Raw genomic sequence first — 23,098 nt, forward strand, 5'->3', positions numbered from 1 at the left:
CTGCTGCCTGCTCGAACATAAAGTTTTTTCCAGATTTGTTAGAGCCATTTCCCAGATACCGACCTCATTAATAGCCAACTTTTAGTATCTGTTTAAACATAATGCTTGTGTCCAGTGGCGGAGCATCTGCACAATGTTCAGCACCATTTTCAACTTCTCAGATACTGAAGCAATCCATCTTCAAATGCAGCAAGACATGGATAATATTCAGGTTTGGGCCGAACAGTGGCCACATTCGCACTACCGAATTCCACAAAATGACCATCTCAATAAGACAGAATCTAACTGTTGCCTTTTCACATTCAATTGCATTACGTTATCTAAATCCCTATTTATCCCTACTGTCGACATCCTGGAGTTACCACTGATCAGAAACTGTGGTGGGCTAGCCACATAAACAGTGTGGCTACAGAGCAGGTTAGAGGCAAGGAATCCTGCAGCAAGTGACTCACCTCCAGACTTCCCTAGGTGTGTCCACCAAATACGAAGCACAGGCCAGGAATATGATGAAACACTGCCCAGTTGTCTGGAAGAATGCAGCTCTAACAACACTCAAGAAGTTTTATGCCGTCCATTAGCACCAGGTCCACGAGCATTCACTCCGTCAATTACACATGCTCTGTAGTGGCATGTGTACCATCTACAAGATGCACTGCAGAAAATTCATCAAAGCTGCTTAGACAGCAACTTCCAAATTCACAATTGCTACTATCCAGCAGGACAAGGGCAGCAGATGCATGGAAACACCATCAACATCGGATACTCCTCTAAGCCACACACTATCCTGACTTGGAAATATTTGGTTATGCTTTCAGTATTGCTGGGTTTTAAACAGTGGAACTCCATTCCTGAAGGGATCCTGGGTCTGCCCTTACCAGTGGGCTGTGACAGTTCACTATCATACTCTCAAGGACAACAGGGATGGGCAATAAGTGTTGGACTAACCAGTGAAGCCTACATCCCAGGCTGAAAATTCTGTGATGAATGTCTCATCCTAAGCCTCCATAAGTGTCTCTGTCATTGAATAAGACACAGAGCATGATGGTAGTGTATGCTGTCCGATGGAACATCCTCTACATCTGCAGCTCTAACACTCAAGAAGTCTGATTCTTTGCGTGACAAAGTAGCCAATTTAATAGATACTCCCATTTATGACTTAAACATTTACTCTGTCCATCATTCGCCATAGTATACTATATCTACAGGTCACTGGAGCAATTCACCAAGACTTTTTGGTGGCTCCTTACAAATAAATGTGTGGTGTCTATTGACTTGCACTAGGACAGCAAGTACATGCAAATACTCTTTTGTTAAATTTCTTTAACATGTACACTTGCCTACCATAAACATCACATCACTGTTCCTTCATGGATAACAAGGTGTAGAGCTGGATGAACACAGCAGGCCAAACAGCATCAGAGGAGCAAGAAGGCTGACATTTTGGGCCTAGGCCCTTCTTCAGATAAGTTCCTTCATGGTTGTTGGGTCAAGGTCCTGAGTTGGAGGAGAATTATCCTTACAAACAGAGTACAAGTAGTTCTTGAAGAATGCTCACAATTACCAATTCGTGGTCACTTAGTGTTGCTTGTTTTTGAAAAACTTTAAAGATGACTAAGCAAAAATTTAGAACCAGCTATGTTGAATCCTCTTCATTCACTTTGTGATTTGAAGTTTTTGAATGGATCTCCTATCAGTGTGACAGTGCTATGATGTTGACATTCCTTAGGGATTTGTGTCAGTCAGGCATATTAAATACGTTGTATCAGAGATAATGGTCCTAAGTTGCTGCTTGGCCTGCTGTGTTCATCCATCTCCACACTTTGTTATATTAAATACGTTGATTAGCTTCAGGCGTTGAAATGAAAACAAAGTACTGGAGAAACCCAGAAAGTCTGATAGCATTTTTCGCTGATTGAGAAATAGTCAACGTTTCAAAGTCCATTGGCTTTTCTTCGGAGCTCAGCTGCCAGAACCGCTGAGTCTCTCCAGCACTCTTTATTTCGATTCTCCAGAATCCACAGTGTTTTGCTTTTATTCACCTTGTGTCGACCCTGACCATCCAGGACTACAACTTCCAGGAGAACCTCGCTGCGCATCTCCGCTCGCGGCCCCACCTTCCATTGAAGCCGGCCGTGATTGGGCGGTGAAGCTGCTGGCCTCTGATTGGGTGGGGGAGCCTGCTGAAGGTGAAGGTGGACATTCGCGTGATGGCGGTGGCTCGTTTCGTGTTGGTGACTAACAGGCGGCTTCGGCGAGGGGACATTGTGCCCCGGCTGCTGGTGAGGAATCAGAGGCGGGTTATGGCTGTGAGGGTGAAATGCATAAGGTCAGTGGACGCGGGTGGGGGTGTCCAGTTTCCGATGGGAGCTGCCGCCACGCTGAGCTCTGAAACACTGCAGATTGTGTCAGGCCCAAGGAGCTGGAGAGGTGTAGGGTCATAACACAGGATTGGTGGCGTGTCACTCTGAGGGAGTGTGGGCTAGACTTGCCCGCTCGCCAAGTGGTTCGCGAATAGCGGACACTCCATATGAAGACCTGGAGAAAAGTTTCATTGTGTTTAAAGACAGAACTGCAAACATTTAAATCAGTGACGGTGGCCGGCAGTTCAGCTTCTCAGTCGGAGCTGACTAACGGATAAACTGCGGCAACTCTTAAAATTAAAGCTCGAAGGAATCGCTGGAAATATGTTGTTAGACAGGGACGAGCAGTTACCTCCTCATTTCATCCCCAGCCCACGTCCTCCCCCAAACTATCTTAGACAAGGAAGGCTGTCACTTTGTAGAGACTTCCAGCTGTCAAATTATCTTCCAGTTGTTTCAGGATTATTTTGGACAGCTCGATGCAGTGGTTTTATTTTCCTTTTGATTTTCCACATATGATCCTGGTTTTGTTGTGGGAATGGACATGATCAGAGCTATACATCCCACAAGGAGGAACCACAGTTATAAAGGTTCCTGTTTATTCTTGTTAGAGTATATCTTCATGGATGTTTGTGGGTCCTTTGGCATCTTAATAAGCAGCAATCATTTGTGTGATCCTAGATTGCAACTGTCATCAGCTTTTCAACAATAAGTAATACATTTAGATTTAGCCTTTTATGATGTCCACATTCATGCATTTTCTAGTAGGGGATCACAGGATAGAGTTGAAAAACTTTGAAATTGCACTGCCTTTCCCGTCCTACCAAATATATGACTAATTTTACCAGCTACTCAGAATTGAGCAGGAATTGAACCTAGGGCCTTCTATTACAAATAATTTCAACTGTACACTGCAATTAACCAAGGAAATTTGATTAAATTTTAAAATATGTTTGTTTTTAGCCTTTTGATTTTTGTAACATTGTGTTGTCATGTGATATGAAGTTTTTAACACAAACATTATAAATGTGAGGTTTAGGTTTATATCTGGAACAGAAATCATATTACTTTGCAATGTGGATCACAGAGTCCAAATATCTGACTAAGCATGGTGAAGTAATAACCCTGGCATTGAGCGGGCAGGTCACTTTTAGTCAGAAATATTTATCTTTTCGTGTGCCAGACCAGCGCTTTTTTATTTCTTGTTTACATTTACTATTTTGGGATTTGAACACATTCCTTTGTCAATATTCATTCTGAAGTTGCTAGCGTCTAGCTGCTTTTACTTTTTCCCCACATGAGGAGCATATACTAATCTTTCTAATACCAGATATTTTCATAATTGGCATCAGTGTATTTATTGGTGTCTACTTTTTTGAAATTCTTCAAACTATTTTATAAGTGAGAGTTCAACAAATTTTACTCCTCAACACATCTGCATACATACTGACAAAAATTCGAATTGGCCTAATTTGATATTGACTGGCTGCAGGCAATAACAGTTGATTTGATTGATCAGATAAAAAATATATTTAGAAGTAGTCACTTTTTTTGAGGCTTCAGTTGAAATTTGGTAATGATTTTGGATTAAGCAATAAAGTTTCCATATTTAATTTGGTTTTGAAATCTGTCCTTCTACTCAAAAGATTAAGCCAGCAATGGTCATTGATTGTGGATTTTAGACTAAATGTAAATAAACGTGTAACCTTTTTGAGTTTGGACTTTGAGATACTGTTGGCCAGTAACCCATTAGACTCAATAACACAAAACATGTGGCTTTCTGGCTCCCTTTGTCAATCAAAAATTACAACTGGTATAGTTTAAATTCTAAGACTAAAATTAACTTTTTTGTTGGATGGAGTATGTTATGTGATCTTGTAGTACTGTTCTTAATATGTTATGTCATTTTCACCTTTGTTTTCTTCAATAAACTGCAATGTATTTTATTCCAGCTTGCAAAATGTAAGCATAGAGAATATTCCTCTGGACCCACATTGAATGTAAGTACAATGTATTTCGGAACTTCTCATGCTTAATGCGGTCTGTGCTAATGAGAGTTTTATGGATTAGATTTTACCAGTAATGTACACTGTAGGCCACTATTTAAAATTGAATGTCCACGAACTGACACCCAAAAGGAAAGTGTTGACAGTCCCAAATAAAAACATATTCTGTGTGGGCACAGACTTATCAGTTGCTTTGGGGTTATAAATGATGCTGAACATTGTGCATTCTGGAGTGAGCATCCCTCTAATGATGGAGTGAGTCATCAATGAAGCAGCTGAAGGTGATTTTGGCCAGGATTGTACTGGGAGGATCTACTGTAGTTATGTTGTGCGTCTGATGCTTGGTGTCCAATAGCCATGACAATCTTCTTTGTATAAGGTGGAACTCCAACAGGTGGAGAGTTTTGCCTTTGGATCAAGCTGACTTCAGTTTTGCCAGGGCTTCTAGATGTCGTGCTTTTTCAAATACTGTCTTATTGTCAAGGGCAATTGATCTTACCTTGCTTTTTGAATTCAGCTGTTCTATTGTGTTTGGATTTAGGAAATATTACGGCCAGAAGCTGAGTGGTCCTGGCAGATTCCATATTGAGCAGCTTAGTAGGTATCACTAAGAGTCATAGAGTTGTACAGCATGGAAACAGACTCTTCAGTCAAACTCGGTCATGCTGATCAGCTGTCCTAAATTAATCTAGTCCCACTGCCAGCATTTGGCCCGTATCCCTTGAACCCTTCCTGTTCATAAACTTATCTGGATGCCTTTTCACTTTTGTAATTGTACCTACCTCCACCACTTCCTCTGGCAGCTCATTCTGTACATGCACCACCCTCTGCATGAAAAAGTTGCCCCTTAGGTCCCTTTTAAATATTTCCCTCTCACCTTAAACCGATGCCCTCTAGTTTTGGATTCCCCTACCCTGGGAAAAAGACTTTGCCTATTCACCCTATCCATGTCCTTCATGATTTTATTAACATCTGAAAGGTCAATGCTCCAGGGAAAACAACCTCAGTCTATCAGCCTGTCCCTAAGCTGAAACCCTCCAACTCCAGCAACATTCTTTTAAATCTTTTCTCCACCCTCTAAAGTTTAACAACATCTTTCCTATAGCAGGGAGACCAGCATTGAATACAGTATTCCAAAAGTTGCCTAACCAATGTTCTGTACGTCTGCACATGACATCCCAACTCCTTGCTCAGTGCACTGATCAATAAAGGCAAGTGTACCAAACACTGCACTCATTATCCTGTTTACCCGTGACTCCACCTTCAAGGATACTGTTGACAAAGCTTCCATACTTTGCTACTGATTAAGAGTAGGTTGATTGACTAATTTGCGTTTGTCCCATATCTTGCGGGCAGGACATAGCTGAGCGATTTTCTACACTGTTGTGCAGAATTCTGTGTTGTATCTGTAGTAGCAAAGTTTGCTAGAGGCTAATTGTATACCTATTTATTAATGTCTTGTAATTTCATTCATTTACAGTGTTGCCTACCTCTATCCCTTGCAATTTGATGGCATCTGCAAACTTAGGAATTGTAATTTTGATTTGAAATTCTAAATCATTACTGGCAATTATCTCCTGCTCTGAATAGGTTCTCTTTACCCAATTTACTGTTTTCTTAAAGTCACTGAGTTGTACATTTGGCTACTTATTTCTATGTGGTACTTGATCAAAGCTTTTTGGAAAGCAAGATAAATTAGGTCAAATGCATTATTCATATTCAATTTCTGATTTTGATAAAATACTTTCTAACATACTTGATACATTAAAGTCTACCTCATTTAGAATTTGAATTACAAACGAACGTGCATTTTAATGCCAGCATTTAATATTTTTGAACAATAGGAAGTGGTCATTGCAAGTGCAGCCAGAACCCCTGTTGGTTCATTTAAAGGATGTCTTTCCTCATTAACAGCCACACAGCTTGGTTCAATTTCAATAAGAGCTGCCATCGAAAGAGCAGGTATGAGTGTATGTTCTGTACTTTACTGATATAAAAACATTTCCTTAGCTTTAAGGAATTTTAAGAAAGCTTAAAGAAAAAGAAACATGCTGCTAAATAAAACTGAAAATACATTTTTGAAGTAAATTGCTCAGATAAAATGGAAAATGTTATAATGACAAACTAGAAGAACAGAATTTTGATGTGTTGTTTTAAAAAAAGTGACTTTTAAATGTAATTGGCATTAGTTTGTTAGAGATGTGGGTAGGAGTTAAATTAAACTCTTATTTCTATCATCTTCTGTCCGTGGACAGAAGTGTTTAAATTTTTGTTTGAAACAAGCTGTCGCAGGTTTTCTCCAGATCTTTGAAGTCCAACATTTAAGTGACCCACGACAAACTCTTCTTCAGGTTAAATCAAAAGCATGGTTTATCCATTCATTCAAATCTTTGGATGATTGATACAACATAATTAACATATATGCAGTACAAGGAAGATTTTAAAAAATTTGCAATTGAGAATAATTTAAGCCAAAGATATGCATATTAATTTGCATTATTGATGAAGTCCAAAATGTTAAAGTCTATATAGTGTTATAGAATTTTGCAGCAGGGATAGGTCTGCTCATGAAGAATTCACTTTTTCCAGAGAAACAAGGTTTTGAGGAGCTTTACTTGAGCTTGAGGCTTATTGTTAGCCTGGAGTCTGGCTGTTCTCTTACTGCCTTATTGCCTTACCATAATCATCCTCGTCTAACAAAGTACATTTGGATTGGTAATCTACTGCAGTAACATTAATTCATATCTCTGTAGACCAGATGGTAGGAAGAGTTCTGTCCTTTATTGGATCCTTACGAGATTCAAGGAAAACTGGTTGAGAAATCAAAATAAACTTTTCATAGACTAGAAGAAATTTGGTTTGTTGTGGGCATATTAATCCATTTCAATTTACCAATTACTTTCTATCCCTTGGCCAACGATCCATTGTTCACCCCATGAGCTAAATGAGGCTACAAGGTGTAGAGCTGGATGATCACAGCAGGCCAAGTAGTATCAGAGGAGCAGGAAAGCTAACATTTCGGGACTAGATCCTTCTTCAGAAACATCAGCTTTCCTGTTCCTTTGATGCTGCTTGGCCTGCTCTCTTCATCCAGCTCTACACCTTATTGTCTCAGATTCCCCAGCATCGGCAGTTCCTTATATCTCTGCAGCTAAATGAGGCCGTTAGCTCTTCTACAAGATCAGAAGTTTGATCAATCTCCCTTTATCAGTCCTTGCTGGAAAGGCAACCAGACTATAATGTCTAAACGATGAAAAGGGGAGGTTCCAGGAGTGTGGTGTTAAAGCTCAATTCTGATGCAATTTTTCAGAATTTTAGTCAGCTTGCAATGTGTTTTATGATATTTTACAAAAATATGCCTTTTAAGACAACTTAACCTTTTTCAAATTTGTGGAGCTGAGGAGTTACTTGAAATTCCTTACAGTATAACACTATCTGATATGACTGCAGACTGCACTCTAATTTTTATTTGAAGTGTGCCACTTTTTGTTCAAGCAAAAATGTAGAAGATATTGGCAAAGTTTCATGTTATGCAAGAGAAAACAAGTTGTGATCTGAAGAGCATTTTTTCATTGCAATTTCTGAAATTGTTTACCATGGCTCCAGTCAGATGTGCTCATGATATCTGGTGGCAACTTTTGACTCTACAACAAATTGTAACAGAACCCCAATGCATGCTAAGTAATTTGCACAATGAGAGTATTGACTTGAATAGCAAAATTGCAGCATTGTGGTATAGCGTTTGTAGAAACTTCATTACCTATCTTAGCCTAATTACCTATAGTAAGATTAAGTGAGAGACTTTCATGAATGATATTTGATTTCAGCAAGCATAACATGAAACAAATGCTTTTGGATACATGTATAAAACCTTTAATTGTTTCTAGGCAGAAGCAACATCACGCTTACATTTGGAGAAACCTTGTACTAATTTGCAACTTTTTTTGATTGAATATTTTATATCAGTTAATTTCATTGTATCAGTTCAATATCACTTCAGTACCCATGTGGATTTTCAAATGTTAGTGTGGTCTGACTGTGGTGTTTATGTATTCTTTTTAGTTCTAAAACTACACTTTTCCATTTTGTTAACTTTATAAAGATGGGCGAGTGCATAAAACATTGCTTTATTCTCCAGTATATAAGGATTGATTTGTAGGACTGGAGTACCATGGAGTTGTTGGAAATAATTCATCTGATTTTTTTCTTATTTTGTTTAATGAATGTTTGGCTTCCCATTGACATTTCTACATTGGCATAGCTGAGCAAAGGAACCATAATCATCCTCGTCTAACAAAGTACATTTGGATTGGTAATCTACTGCAGTAACATTAATTCATATCTCTGTAGACCAGATGGTAGGAAGAGTTCTGTCCTTGAAATCTTAGATATTGCTGTGTTTATTTCATACAAATGGTTGAGTTAATTGATTTATTTGTGCAGCAAAATCTGATGCATAAAATTAATATGTTGGTTCAATTGACAGGGATTCCTCCAGAGGAGATGAAAGAAGTGTACATGGGCAATGTTTTACAAGCTGGGGAAGGGCAAGCTCCTGCTCGACAATCAGCCCTTGCTGCAGGTAATATATTGCTGTTCATATATCTGGATCGCATAAGAACATCGAGCAGATTTTTGGATTGTGCCATAAATAAAACTGTCCATAGCTGTCTTAGTTAGGTTTAAGAAAAAGACATAATTTAAAAAGTGCTGAATGATTTTTGATTGTTTGTTAGAAAATGTATTTTCCCTTCATTTTAGGCTTGCCAGTCTCTACACCTGCAACAACCGTCAACAAAGTTTGTGCCTCTGGAATGAAATCAATCATGCTGGCAGCACAAAGTCTTATGTGTGGACATCAGGTACTTTTGTTTATTGAAAATGTGTAAATTTATTTATTGTTTTCTGATTGATAATTGTTAATTTGGTTTTGTCATAGATAATTGTTCTTGCAAGTTGCATGCTTCCAAGTTGAAAAGCTTGTTGTTTTTTTTTGACTGGAAGATAGGAAAACCAGGACTGAAATTAAACATTGCAGTATATATTGCTTAGGAAAGATGAGGAGAAAAGGGGAGGTGGATTAACTGGACTTTTTGGGGATAGTAAAATGTCACTAGAAATAAAGATCACTGCAACCTGCAAGACAAAAACAAAATCCACATCAAATAAGATTGCAAACGATCAATTGCTTCCGTAGATAGTGTCTTCAAACCGCTTAAGAGAAACGGTGCAAGAAATATACAGACAAATTAGAGTATCCAGCATAAATCGTAGAATAAATGCCATGGAGTATTTTTGACTGTCCTGATATTAATTGGAAAGAAGAGAAAAGTATACGGAATAAAGGTATGAAGTTCCTACAATGTGCTTTTGACTCCTTTTTGACCCACTAGTAAAAGTCACTACAAGGGACGTGTACCTCATAATAAAGAATGAACCAGTGTAGAAATAGAAGTAGAGGAACATCGAAATAATATTAACAGCACATAATACTCAAAATTATTTTTATTATTCATTCATGGGATGTGGGTATCATTGACGATGCCAGCATTTGTTGCTCCTCCCTAATTGCTCTTTAAAATATACAGTGAGTCACCTTTGTGAACTGCTGTAAGTAGGTAAACTCACCGTGCTGGTAAAAAGTGAGTTCTAGGATTTTGATCTAGCAGTGTTGAAGCAACAATGATATGGTTCCAACACAGGATGGGGAGTGACTTGGAAGGGAACTTGAGGGAGGTGCTGTTCCCATACTTCTACATCACTTGTTCCTTTTGATGGTGATGGTTGCATGCTTAGAAAGTGTTGCTGAAGGACCCTTGGCAAATTGCTGCACTGCATTTTGTCCCTATTACAGATTTCTGATGTACGTCAATAATAAAGGAAGTCACCGTTTTCGGTGACGGATGGAGTGATGATTGAGCGGCCTGCTTTGACTTTGGTGTCTAGCTTCTTATTGTGAGATATTGTTTTATAGGTCCCTTTACCAACCCACTCACAAGCGCTCTATCTTTACTAATACTGCATTCTCGTTCATTCTTAACTGTTGTACTAACCCCTCACCAACACTCGATGTTTACTATACCGCCTTTCTTTCTTTCATTCATTCATAAAGCCGCGGTTTTGTAGTACATTTTACTATTACAAGGTAAACTAAATTAAAACATTCTTTCCAACCCATTACTGCTTCTTTACCTTCAATCTTTATTGCCCCACGTTAAAAGCAGTGTTTGTACCTGTTTCTATGTCAAAGGCTACCCCTGAATTAGTATTAATATTGTAACTAATTCAGAACAATGCTCTTCCTGTCAGCATGACTTACCTGAAACGGTAGAAAAATAATAATATTAACCAGCTCCTTAGCAACCATCTCTTGGGACATTACTAAGTTATAGGACAACAAACAAGTTTCTTCCACCAGCATGTACCTGTTAAATGCATATTAAGTAGGGCTGCTACCCCCTTAAAGAAACTTTGTATCAAAACAGCAATTCTATTAAACTGCATGAACGAAAGTATAAGAACTATCAAAACTGACAGTAGTAAATAAAATCTCACGATCCAGCTGTGGGAGATCAGTTTAATATCCCCATACTTTTATTTAGTACACGCATAAATTCTCGCTTGTTTAGATCATATCGATCTAGTATTTTTACCAACATTACTAACATTAAAGACAAAAGTACTAACACCTCTTGATTATGCAAACTCAGACCACACAGACATTCCATTCCCATCAGGAGTAACAGCCTGCATTTAGCAAGTTGAATAACCATCTCCTGTTCCCCCAGGGCAGATGTCATGCCAACTTGTGTACAGTAGATACAACTATGTAACATCCTTGTGCTAAATTTCTAATATATGTAAGAATTGTATGTAAAGAGGCTACTGTAAAACTGTACTTTGGATTCCATTGCTGCCTCAACCTGTGCTACTGCAGATGCAGAGAATGGGTGACCACCAGTCAGAGCAAGAAAGATACACAGGTAGTGCAGGAATCGCTTGTGGTTACCCTGCAAAGCAGATATACTGTTTTGGATACTGTTGAAGGGAATGACCTTGCAGGGTAAAGCAGCAGCACCCAAACTTGTTGCATGAAGGTTGGTTCTGCTGCAGAGGGGAGGGGTATAAAGTGTGTCAGGCTAATAGTCATAGGGGACTCATTTGTACGGGAAATGGACCGGCGTTTCTGTGGCCTCAGACGAGACTGCAGGATGCCTTGTTGGTGCTAGGGTCAGGAATGTCTGGGAGTGGGTATAGGACATTCTGATAGGGGAAGGTGAACAGCCAGTTGTTGTGGTATACATCGGTACAAATGACGAAGGCTACAAAGAAGGGATGAGGTCCTGAATGCAGAATACAGGGAGCTAGGAAGGAAGTTAAGAAATCCCATCTCAAAGATTAGTGATTTCACGATTACTACCGATGCCATGTGCTAGTGAGAGGAGAAATGCGAAATGCCAGGCTATACCAGATAAATATGGGGCTGCAAAGATAGTGTCAGGGGCAGGGTTTCAGACTCCTGGGGCATTGGGACTTGTTCTGGAGGAGGTGGGACTTGTACAAATTGGATGGTTTACACCTGGGCAGGTCTGGGAAAGATGTCCTGGGGGAGTGTTTGCTAGAGTGGTTGGGGAGGGGTTAAAATAATATGCCATGGGGATAAGAACCAAAGAGTCAGAGAAGAAGGCAGCAAGGATAAAAACAAAACCTAAGAAAGGGAAAAAGAAAAGTGATAGGTTGAGAAACCAAGGGCAAGATTCAGACAGGGCTATTGAGAAAAACAAGGAGACAAAGACTGCTAAAAAATCAAGCAAAAAGGCTTTGTGCCTTAAAGCTCAGAACATTTGCAGTAAAGTGGATGAACTAATCACGAAGGTAGATGTGAACGATATGATACAATTGCAATTACAGGGACATGGCTGCAGGGTGACAAGGGATGGAAACTGAATGTCCCGGGGTGTTCAGTATTTAGGAAGGACAGGGAAAAAGGAAAAGGTAGCCAAGCGGCATTGCTGGTTATAGAGGAAATTAACACAATAATGAAAAGGATATTAGCTGTGCCAACGTGGAGTCTGTATGGGTGGAGTTGAAAAATACCAAGAGGCAAAAAACAATAGTAGGTGTCATATATCAACCTCCAAACTGAAGTGGTGATGTCGAGAATGGCATTGAACAGGAAATTAGAGATGCATGCGATAAGGGAATATCGGTAATCATATTTGATTTTAATTTGCACATAGATTGGGCAAATCAAATTTGTCACAGTGCTGTAGAGGAGGAATTCCTGGAGTATACATGAGATGGTTTTCTTGACCAATATGTGGAATAACCAACTAGAGAGTAGGCCATCTTAGACTGGGTGCTGTGTAATAAGAAGGGAATCATTGCCAATCTATCAATGCAAGACCCTTTGGGGAAAAGCGACCATAACAAGATCAAAAAATTTTTTCAAGGTGGAGAGTGAGGTTGTTGATTTGGAGACTAGGTGTTCAAGCTAACTAAAGGAAACTACGTGGATATGCGATATGAGTTAGCCTTGAAAAATTGAGGAGTGTTACTTAAAGGATATGACAGTGGATAGGTAATGGCAGACATTCAGGGAACGCATAGGGGAACTGCAACAACTGTTTATTCCTGCAAATTGCAAAAGCACATTGGGTACGAGGGCCAATCCATGGCTCACAAAGGAAATAAAAAATTGTATCTGATTCGAGGAAGAAACATACACAGTGGCCTAGAAAAATAATAAATCTGAGGATTGGGAGCAGTTTAGAATTCAGCAAAGAAGGACCAAGGGATTGATTTAAGAAGGGGAAAATAGAGTTCGAAAGTAAGCTTGCAGAAAACATGAAGACTGACACTTAGAATTTCTATAGGTATGTGAAGAGTAAGAGATGGGTGAAGACAAATGTAGGTCCCCTACAGACAGAAACAGGGGAATGTATAATAAGGGACAAAGAAATGGCTGAGGAACTGAATACGTACTTTGGGTCTACCTTCACAAAAGGGGACACAAATCCTATGCCAGAATTGTTGGAGGATGCAAGATTTAGTAAGGGGGAGGAAATGAGGGAGATCATTATTAGTGGAGAAATCGTACTGGGAAATTTGTTGGGATAGAAGACTGATAAATCCACATTGCCTAATAATCTACATCCCAGGGTACTTGAGGAAGTAGCTCTAGAAATATTGGATGCATTGGTAATCTTCCAGGATTCTATAGATTCTAGAGCAGTCCCTGCAGATAGGAGGGTGGCTAATGTGACTCCAATATTCAAAAAGGGAGGTAGAGAGAAAACAGGGAATTATAGACCAGTGAGCCTAACATCAGTGGTGGAGAGAATTCTCAAATCTATTGTCAAGGATTTTATAGCAGAGCATTTAGAAAGCAGTGGCAGGATTAGACCATGTCAAAATGGATGTATGAAGGGGAAATCATGCTTGACAAATCTGTTGGAATTCTATGAGGATGAAACTAGTAGAGTTGACAAGGGGGAGGCAGTCAGTGTAAGACATTTGGACTTTAAGAAAGTGTTTGACAAAATCCCACATAAGAGATTAATGTGCAAGATTAAAGCACATGGGACTGGAGAAAGTGTATTGAAATGGATAGGAAACTGTTTGCAGAGAGGAAACAAAAAGCAGGAATTCATGGGTCTTTTTCAAATTGGCAGGTAGTAACTAGTGTGGTGCCTCAAGGATCAGTGCTGGGACCCCAGCTATCCACAATATATATTAATAATTTGGATGAGGGAACAAAATGTACATTTCCAAGTTGGGTGGGAGGGTGAACTGTGACGAGGGTGCAGAGATCCTTCGACATGATCGCGTCAGATTGGGTGAGTGGGCAAATCAATGGCAGGTGCAGTAGAATTTGTACAGATGTGGGGTTATTCACTCGGAAGCAAAAACAAGAAGACAGATTACTACCTGAATGACTGACTGTAAATTGGGAGAGGGCAGTATGCAGTGGGACCTGTGTGTCCTCGTGCACCGGGTAACCATGCAAGTGCAGCAGGTGGTAAAAAAGGCAAATGGTATGTTGTCCTTCATTGCGAGAAACTTTGAGTACAGAAGTAGTGGTGTGTTGTTGCAGTTGCACAGGGCCTTAGTGAGACCTCACCTGGAATATTGTGTGCACTTTTGGTCTCTTTCTGAGGAAGGATGTTCTTGCCCTTGAGGGAGTGCAGCAAAGGTTTACCAGGCTGATTCCAGGGATGGCAGGACACTCACATGGGGAGAGATTGACTAGGTTAGGGTTGTTTATGCTGGAGTTCAGATGAATGAGGGGAATTCTAACAGGTTTGGACAGGGTAGATGCAGGGAAGATGGTCCCAATGGTCAGTTTGTCGAGAACAAGGGCTCACAGTCTGAGGATTCGGGTTAGGCAATTTAGGACAGATGGGGAGACATTTTTTCACCCAAAGAGTGGTAAGCCTTTGGAAATTATTGCCACAGGTTATATTTGATGCCAATTGAATATATGCAAGAGGCAACTAGACGGGACGAATGGGATCAATGGTTATGGGGAAAAAGCAGGATTGGGCTATTTGAGTTGGACAATCAGCCATGATCGTGAAGAATGGCAGAGTAGTATTGAAAGGCCGAAAGGCCGCCTCCTGCTCCTATCTTCTACGTTTCTATGCTGAATAAAGAGGCTATTTTTGCCACTTACTGATTTTGGTCATTATTTGACATGATCCCTCATGTATATTGCTGAATTACATGAATCCAGGTGTTTGGAGAGTGTTTTGTCACACCCTTGACTTCTACCTTGTAAATGGTGGATTGGCTTTTCAAAGTCAAGTGGTGAGTTACTCCCTGTGCACTTCCCTTGAGACCACAGTAACTAAATGGCAGGTCTGGATAGATTTCTGGTCCGTGGTAATATTGGTATTGATATTAATGTAAAGGCAAGATGATCACTTTCTCTCATGCAGGTGATATTTATTGCTTGGTATGTGTAGTGTGAATGTATATCAGCCCCAACCCAGACTGTGTTGCCCTTATTGGACTGATTGAGTGGATGTTAATAGGGAAGGTTCTATATAATATACAAATGAGGTCAATAGATTGTAGAAAAGCTAAGAATTGACCACATTGTTGTAGGCGTGGACTCACAGAACAGACTAGGTTGGTGTTTTGAATCAATCTGTTTAGACTTGTGAGACGTTACTGTTGCAGGTGGATCTTGAACCTGGGCTTTGTGGCCCAACAGCAGAGAAACTACGACTGCACAACAGCACTCCGACTAGATGGATTGAGGACTGCCAATTTCCTTTCCTTAAAAATGTTAGGTAGCCAGATGGGTTTTTATGACAGTTGACAATGGTTATATGCTCATCAATATCTATGGTTATACAGTCCACATAGTTGAACAGATTGGGTCTCTCTCTTTTCTTCAAAAGGGAAAGTTGAAGGGTCACCTGATTTATGTCTTTAAAATGGTGAATGGTTTCTATAAAGTAGATACAGAGAAAATGTTTCCATTTGTGGAGAAGCACATAATCAAAGGCCATCAGTATAAGATAATCACCAAGAAATTCAAGATGTTGAGGTGCTTTTGCTTTACTGTGATAAGGTCAGATATCACATGACAGTAGGTTATAGTCCAAAAGATTTATTTGAAAACAGAAGCTTTTGGAGTGTAGTCCCTTCATCAGGTAAAGTGAGAAAGGAGCACACAGCGCACAAATTTATAAGTAAAAGATAAAGGGGTCACACAACTGATTGAGGATGTATTGAACAAATCTAAGATTGCTCTTAAATCTTTAATCAGTTAGAAAATTTTAATTGACATGTATATGTAAATCCCCAAATTTCTTTCAAGTCACTGCCTGAAAGAACTAAAGGTATTATCACTGTAAAGAAGAAGTGACATTTTGGGTCAGACACTTCATGTTAGTTGAAGGAACCTCTAGTGCGATACTAATACAGATGTGAAGAGCTTTAGCCCTGTTTCTGTTTTGTATATCCTGTGTAATCCTACAAGACATGTTACAGCCACATATTTGAAAGGACATTGGGGAAAATTCTGAAAAGAATGCATAGCTAAAGTAAGGTGAAGTGCACTTTTTATTGTGAATTCACTGTTCGAGTTTTATACTTCCTTAAATATAAACAGTGTTTTGTTTCCTTATGCCACAGGAGGTAATGATTGCAGGTGGGATGGAGAGCATGTCCAATGTTCCATATGTGATGGGCAGGGAAGCACCAGCTTATGGAGGTGTAAAGTTGGAAGACCTGATTGTAAAAGATGGGTTAACAGATGTCTACAATAAAATTCACATGGCAAGTGTTACTCTTTCTGTGAACTTGGTACTTTGCAATTCATTGTGATTATTTATGCATTAGAAACAGAATCAGAATTGAATATCATTTGATATAGAAAATATAAGTTGAACTGTGATCTGAAGCTTGCATTGGTAACTTGTACAGAAACATTATTTACTGAATTTAACTCTATAAGTTGGCTGGCAATTGCCACCTTTGTGATTTTTTTTAGCTGCAGTTCTAGTGGCATACTAGCTTGTAACTTGAGATCTATTTATTTAAAAACATTTCTTTGCATGGATTTCTAAAAAAGAATTCTTTAGAATGCTGTCTAACTTAACAGACTTAATGCTTTCTTTCGTAAGATTATGGAATTAGGTAAAGGATGTGAAGAGACTCTTACAGAGCAGGAGCACTAGTGGGAGAAGACCAGTTATAGAGCTTCAGCAAAAATGAGCTTTATAAGTTATAAATTTTATGTAATTATTATTACTATGTACTTGTGGTTAATGGGATCATTTTCCAGGAATCTTAAATTTGTCACAGGGTAACTGTGCTGAGAATACTGCCAAGAAGTTTAACATTTCACGTGAAGAACAAGACTCTTATGCAGTTAGTTCCTACACTAAGAGCAAAGCAGCTTGGGATTCAAAGCTGATGGCAAAAGAAGTGGTTTCTGTCAGCGTTCCACAAAGAGGTATTTGTGCAGCCTATCTGCTGTCCTTCTTCAATGGCTTTTATCTTAAAAAATGTATTATTTACTCTTTGCCTCCTCCTAGACATCTGTCTCCACTCACTGTACCTCCATGCCCTTTTCCCATTTTTTTGCCCTAAATTCCTCTTCCAGCACTTTAGCACTCCTTGAAATACTTACTCACCTTTAGCTTTACTCCCCCTTAGATATGAGGATTGTTCTATGAGGTGAGATATAGGAGAATGAGTCCACATAGAGTTCAGAAGAATGGTTGCTTTGAAACTTCCATTGTCCTACTTTCTGATGTTTTAAAGCCTTGAAGGGTTATTTCCTGTTGCTGGAAAGTCTGGAGTTAGAAATGAAACTCTCCGGACAAGGGAGTCGCCATTTAGGTTTGAGGAAAAATGTCTTCAAGTGCTGCATGTTTTTAGAGTTTTTTTTCATAGAAAGTTGCTCATGCCCAATTGCTGAGCATATTTTTGTTTACTAAGGGTCATGTGGATAGGATTGTGAAATGGAGTTCTGGTAGCAGATTGACATGGTCATCGTGAATGTTGAAGCAGCCTGCAGGGGAATAGACCTGCATCCTACTCTAATTCTTATTTCTTATCATTGCATTGACATTGTGACCTTTGAAATAAACCTAACCGATGGTTTCACCATATGACTTTACCCTTTTTTACTTACCCCGCCCAAATCGTACTTTGGTCTTCTATTCCTCTGACACCACCTGCTGCTTCAAAGTTTCACCTTGTTCAACCTTCTTGCCTTAAAGTCTTTGTTACCATACTGCCCAACCTAACTAGCAAGCTTCTTATCAAGATATCTTCACTACTTTCCTTCTTTGGTTCCTGCACCGAGAAGTGTCTTGGTGATTTAGCCTCTTGCTATTTCCGTTGTGTCAATCACAGATGAAGCTCTGTGATAATTTTTTGTTTCTGTGCCCAGATTTATTTGTCTTCTCCCAACTTTCTACCCTTTAGACTCTTCTTGATGGTGTTTTAAAAAATCAAGTTTCCGTCTTTTGGCTCTTTGCGCATCGCCACATTTATGGAATCACCAATCTAATCATATGCTTGCTGTTACCTATGACACCATTTTCAGGTTCAAGCCATTACACTCTCTTATAATTTGATATGGCCCTTTTGACCACACCCGTAATTTCAAGGGATACAGACGTGAGTGTCATGGATGGGCATCTAATTTAACCATTCATTGTTTGATCTGTCTGGACCCAAGTACTGTCGGGTTTCACACTCCAAACTAAACTAGTCCCTATTCCAAATTCATCCCAGAATGAGGATATAATCCCTGGCCTCCTTTCACTATAAACTGTGGTCTTAACCCATTCTCTCCTTCCTCCCCTATCCTTACTTCCAGCAACAAGTATGAGGAACTTCGTTGCAAAGGTTGAGACCTGTTGTCCACCCCATCTTTGCCACTTTCTTACCTTCCCCTAACTCACAGACAAAAGTTTGCCGAAGGCTCCCCTTTGCCTTAACCATGAACTCTCACTGTTCTCGAGTTCCCCTCCTATCTTCTCTCATGCCCTCTGTAGCTCAGCTCACTATGGGAGCCGCCTGGTGCTCTCTCCACCATATTCCCATAAAACTCCTGACTGTCCAACATTCTTTTCTGACACTCATTAGATATTATTTTAGTTCCCTGCCCTCAGGAACTGCTGCTCCCTTCCTACACGTGCATACACACACCTCACCTCGCCTCCCCTCCTTGATAATCAAAAATCAAGAAAGTTTATAGACGAATTGAACAGATATTTTGCCTCCGTCTTTACTGTAACACACAGAAGTAAGATCCCAGAATCAGCAAAAAAGGTCAGGAAATGGAAGGAATAGAGGAATGTGGAAAATTTACAATAATCAGAAAAGTGGTTCTGAGTAAGTTGTTGGAGCTCTGGGCTATCACATGCTTGGCCTTTCATTCTAGGGTCTTAAGTGGCAAGTGAAATAGGTTTTAATTTTCCAAAATTTCCATTGATTTAAGGACAGTTTCATTAGATTGGAAGATAGCTAAGTGCAACTCCTTTTATTGAAGATGGGAACAAGATGGAAAGCAGGAAACTAGAGGCAAGTTAACTTAACATCTGTTGCAAGAAAAAAGTTAAAGCCTATTATTAACAAAGTTATAGCAGGGCACTTGGATAAGTTCAGGGTAATCAGGCAGAGTCAGAATGATTTTGTGAAAGGGAAATCTTGTTTGATTTATTTATTGGAGTTTGTTGAAGAGCTGACACATGATGTGGATAAAGGGAAAGTGGCCAAAATATTGGAGTTAGATTCCCAGATTTGCCAAGGTACCACATCATATGTTATTGTAGAAAATAAACACTTATGATGTAGGGAATAGCATCTGGCATGGATTGAACATTGACTGGTTAGCAGGAAGTTGAGGTTAAGCATAAATGGATATTTTTCAGACTAGCAAGGTGTGCCACAGCGATCAGTGAAGGGACCTTAGCTGCTTACACTTCATATAAATGATTCAGCTGGAGTTAGAGATATTGTTGCCAGGTTTGCTGCTGACACAAAGTTTAGAAAATTTGAAAAGCTATCGATAGATTAAGTGGGCGAAGATGTGGCAAATGAAGGATAATGTGGGAAAATATGAAATTGTGCATTTTGTAGGACATATCCAAAAGCATATTATCTGAGCGTGAGCGATTTGAGCTGAGCCACAGAGGTATACTCTGAGCTGAGTAAGCTTGTGCATGAATTTCAAAAGGTTAATATTTAGGTGCAGTAAGTAATTAGGAAAACTGATAGAATATGTTCATTATAACAAATTGTGAAGCTGGATGAACACAGCAGGCCAAACAGCATCTCAGGAACACAAAAGCTGACGTTTTGGGCCCAGACCCCCCTTCAGAGAGGAGGATGGGGAGAGGGTTCTGAAATAAATAGGGAGAGGGGGGGAGGCGGACCGAAGATGGATAGAGGAGAAGATAGGTGGAGAGGAGAATATAGGTGGGGAGGGGATAGGTCAGTCCAGGGAGGACAGACAGGTCAAGGAGGTGGGATGAGGTTGGTAGGTGGGAAAGGGAAGTGTGGCTTGAGGTGGGAGGAGGGGATAGGTGAAAGGAAGAATGTGTTAATTTATCGTAAGACGAATTGAATACAAAAGTTGGGATATCATAGTTCGGCCATATAGGACACTAGTGAGACTGTATCTAGAGTGCTTTGCACAGTAGTGGTCACCTTATTTAAGGAAGGATGTGAATGCATTGTCGGCAGTTCAAAGAAGGTTTACCAGGCTAACAGCTGGTTTGTGTGATTTGTCTTATGAGGAAAGTTTGCACTGGCTAGGCTTTTAAGCGCTGATCTTTAGATGTATAAGGGGTGACTTCATTGAGATACGAAAGATTCTGAAGGGTTTTGGTAGGCTAGATGTGGAGAGAATATTTCCTTTTATGGGAGAACCTAGAACTAGGGATTCTTTATTTGAAAATTTAAGGGCTGCCTATTTAAAACTAATAAGGTAAAATGTTTTTTAAGGTACATGAGTCTTTTGGATCTCTGCTTCACCACAATTTCAGAAAGACTACTTGAATATTTTTAAGGCAGTTCGGTAAATTCTTGTTAAGAAAAGGAGCGAAAGATTATTTGGGTGGGCAGGAATGCAGATTTAAGGTCGTAGTTCAATCAGCCAAGATCTTATTGAATGGCCGGAGGCTCGAGGGACTGAATGACTTACTGCTTCTATTTGATATGTTCGTATCTAAAAATATACCTCGCACCATATACCATGCCCCAGATCAGAGCACAGGTGACTCAATAGATGGTGCACCATCAAAAGGTAGGTCTTATTGTATACGAATGCAAACATGTTGAAGCATACAGTAAGCTGTAAAAAAGACATTTCAGAAGATGGTGAAGCTTTCCCTATTGTGTATCTTACACATCATGTCCTGAAAACACAGATTCACACAACTTAAGAGTTAACAGTTAGAGTTGAAACAGTAGCTAGTGCCAATATATTGCCACTTGAAAGACAGGTACCTCAATAAGTGGCACTACATGGTGCAATCTGAAAGACCGTCCCTTGACAAATGCAAGTTTATTTGACTTCTTGAAATTATCTCGTAACATTCAACAGTCCAATGGCTACAGGATTACCACTATACACAGATCAGAGCATAATCCTAAATCATGAGATTCAAACCACGTCCACTGTGGAACAGACGAGGTGTGAATCACTTGAACGATTGGAAGCTGAAGACTTTTGCCAGAGCCATTGTGGCTACAACAGCAGGCAAGAGGGTAGGAATTCTGCAACAAGTTACTCATCTCCTGTTTTCCCCAATACCTGTACACCATGTAAAAGGCACAAGTCAGGAGTGTGATGGAATACTCTCCAATCTGTCACTCTGCCATGGGCTTTGCCTTTAACAGGGTATAGGTGAGGCAATACACATTCCCGCCCCCTTAACAAACAAACTAGATTGGTAATGTAAAACTGAAGATTTCAACAAATATTTATTACCATTCCTTCCGAATATATTTGTTACATTCACGACGACTTCAATGCCTGAGCTGTTATTAAGCTATTCAGTTACAAGCAGTAGTACATATTGATAAGCGTGTTATAAGTTAAGATGGTGTCCCAGACCTTTATACCATTAGCTCATATGCCATGATATTGTGAAGATATCATAAGCATGAAGATGTCTTTTGAGAGATATCCTGCGTATACTACTTATAAAACGTAACACAGCATCCACTTTTATGTAATTCATAAGCACGTTATCAGTTTGATCATAATTTGATACTTATACGAACAAATTAAGAACAGAGTTAACAAAAGTTAACAATTCACATTTCAGTGTAACACTAGAGGTTTTTGCAGCTGGTTCTCATCTAGTCATCGTTTCCCAATCAGGAGTGCTATTTGTTGTTCTTGTTGCTGTAGATTGTTGTCATTCAACATTATTGCACAGTCATCAGTCTTGTTTCTCACTCGGTGCATAATTGGCGTGTTGTACTTTGGCACGTCTGAGCTAGCTCCAATTCTTTTGCAATATGGCAAAATGATTGATGTCATATGATGTACTGATGTCATATGATCTTATCTGGTTGCATATTTTAGAAACCTTTGCTTGTATCCAAATATTTGTAACAGTTTCTGACTCCCAGTCCCTGCCAGATGTGTAGTTGTGGTAATTCTCCACTGCTTGGTAGGCATGTATTTCTTTGTTCTTCAAAGACAAAGGAGATCAATGTTGTGCATCTCGGATGGTTAGACAAATGAATGCTGGACAAGGGCATTCACAGTTGCCTTTTAAGCGTAAGTTGACCTCTTCGTTGGTGTTGCATGAAAATTCAGCAACACAATGTGCAAATCTTGTTTTGCTGATCAACATTTGATGATGGTAGATTTGATAGTACACTTTTCATTCTCCTACACCTTTTTAGCAAGGACAGCGGGGTGACATTGTGATATGGGTCTTGAAATGGTTTGCCAATTGAAAGTGGTCTTTTATCAAATGCTGGCTATTCTTGTATGTCAAGTTGTAATGTCAGCAATAGTTGCACTTGCATTGCTAAGGGATCAAACACTGGGGAATTTAAATAAGTATCCAACACGAGGATGTAACCTTTCCCAAGTCTGTTGCAGTTTTGTTCAAAAAATGGATGGAGCATCATGTGGATACAGACTCCCTTCTTTGCTTTGCATGAAATGTTTGGCATGCCTCGTGTGCATTCATAAGTTATATATCCTGAATCACTGGATAGCCTTCATGTGCATTC

General features: G+C 39.6%; 1 protein-coding gene across 1 annotated transcript in view; it reads left to right on the top strand.

Moving 5' to 3' along the window:
• Positions 1-2,150: 2,150 nt before the first annotated feature.
• The window catches only part of acat1 (acetyl-CoA acetyltransferase 1), a 31,652-nt gene continuing 10,704 nt past the window's right edge, over positions 2,151-23,098 (top strand). Inside the window, exons 1-7 of the mRNA XM_048533059.2 lie at positions 2,151-2,279; positions 4,313-4,360; positions 6,211-6,328; positions 8,853-8,948; positions 9,128-9,228; positions 16,514-16,657; positions 17,186-17,336. Coding sequence (XP_048389016.1) covers positions 2,208-2,279; positions 4,313-4,360; positions 6,211-6,328; positions 8,853-8,948; positions 9,128-9,228; positions 16,514-16,657; positions 17,186-17,336 — 730 coding nt within the window. The 5' untranslated portion in view covers positions 2,151-2,207. The remainder of the gene's footprint in view (positions 2,280-4,312; positions 4,361-6,210; positions 6,329-8,852; positions 8,949-9,127; positions 9,229-16,513; positions 16,658-17,185; positions 17,337-23,098) is intronic.

Source organism: Stegostoma tigrinum, chromosome 6, assembly GCF_030684315.1.
Source record: "Stegostoma tigrinum isolate sSteTig4 chromosome 6, sSteTig4.hap1, whole genome shotgun sequence".
Lineage (NCBI taxonomy): Eukaryota > Metazoa > Chordata > Chondrichthyes > Orectolobiformes > Stegostomatidae > Stegostoma > Stegostoma tigrinum.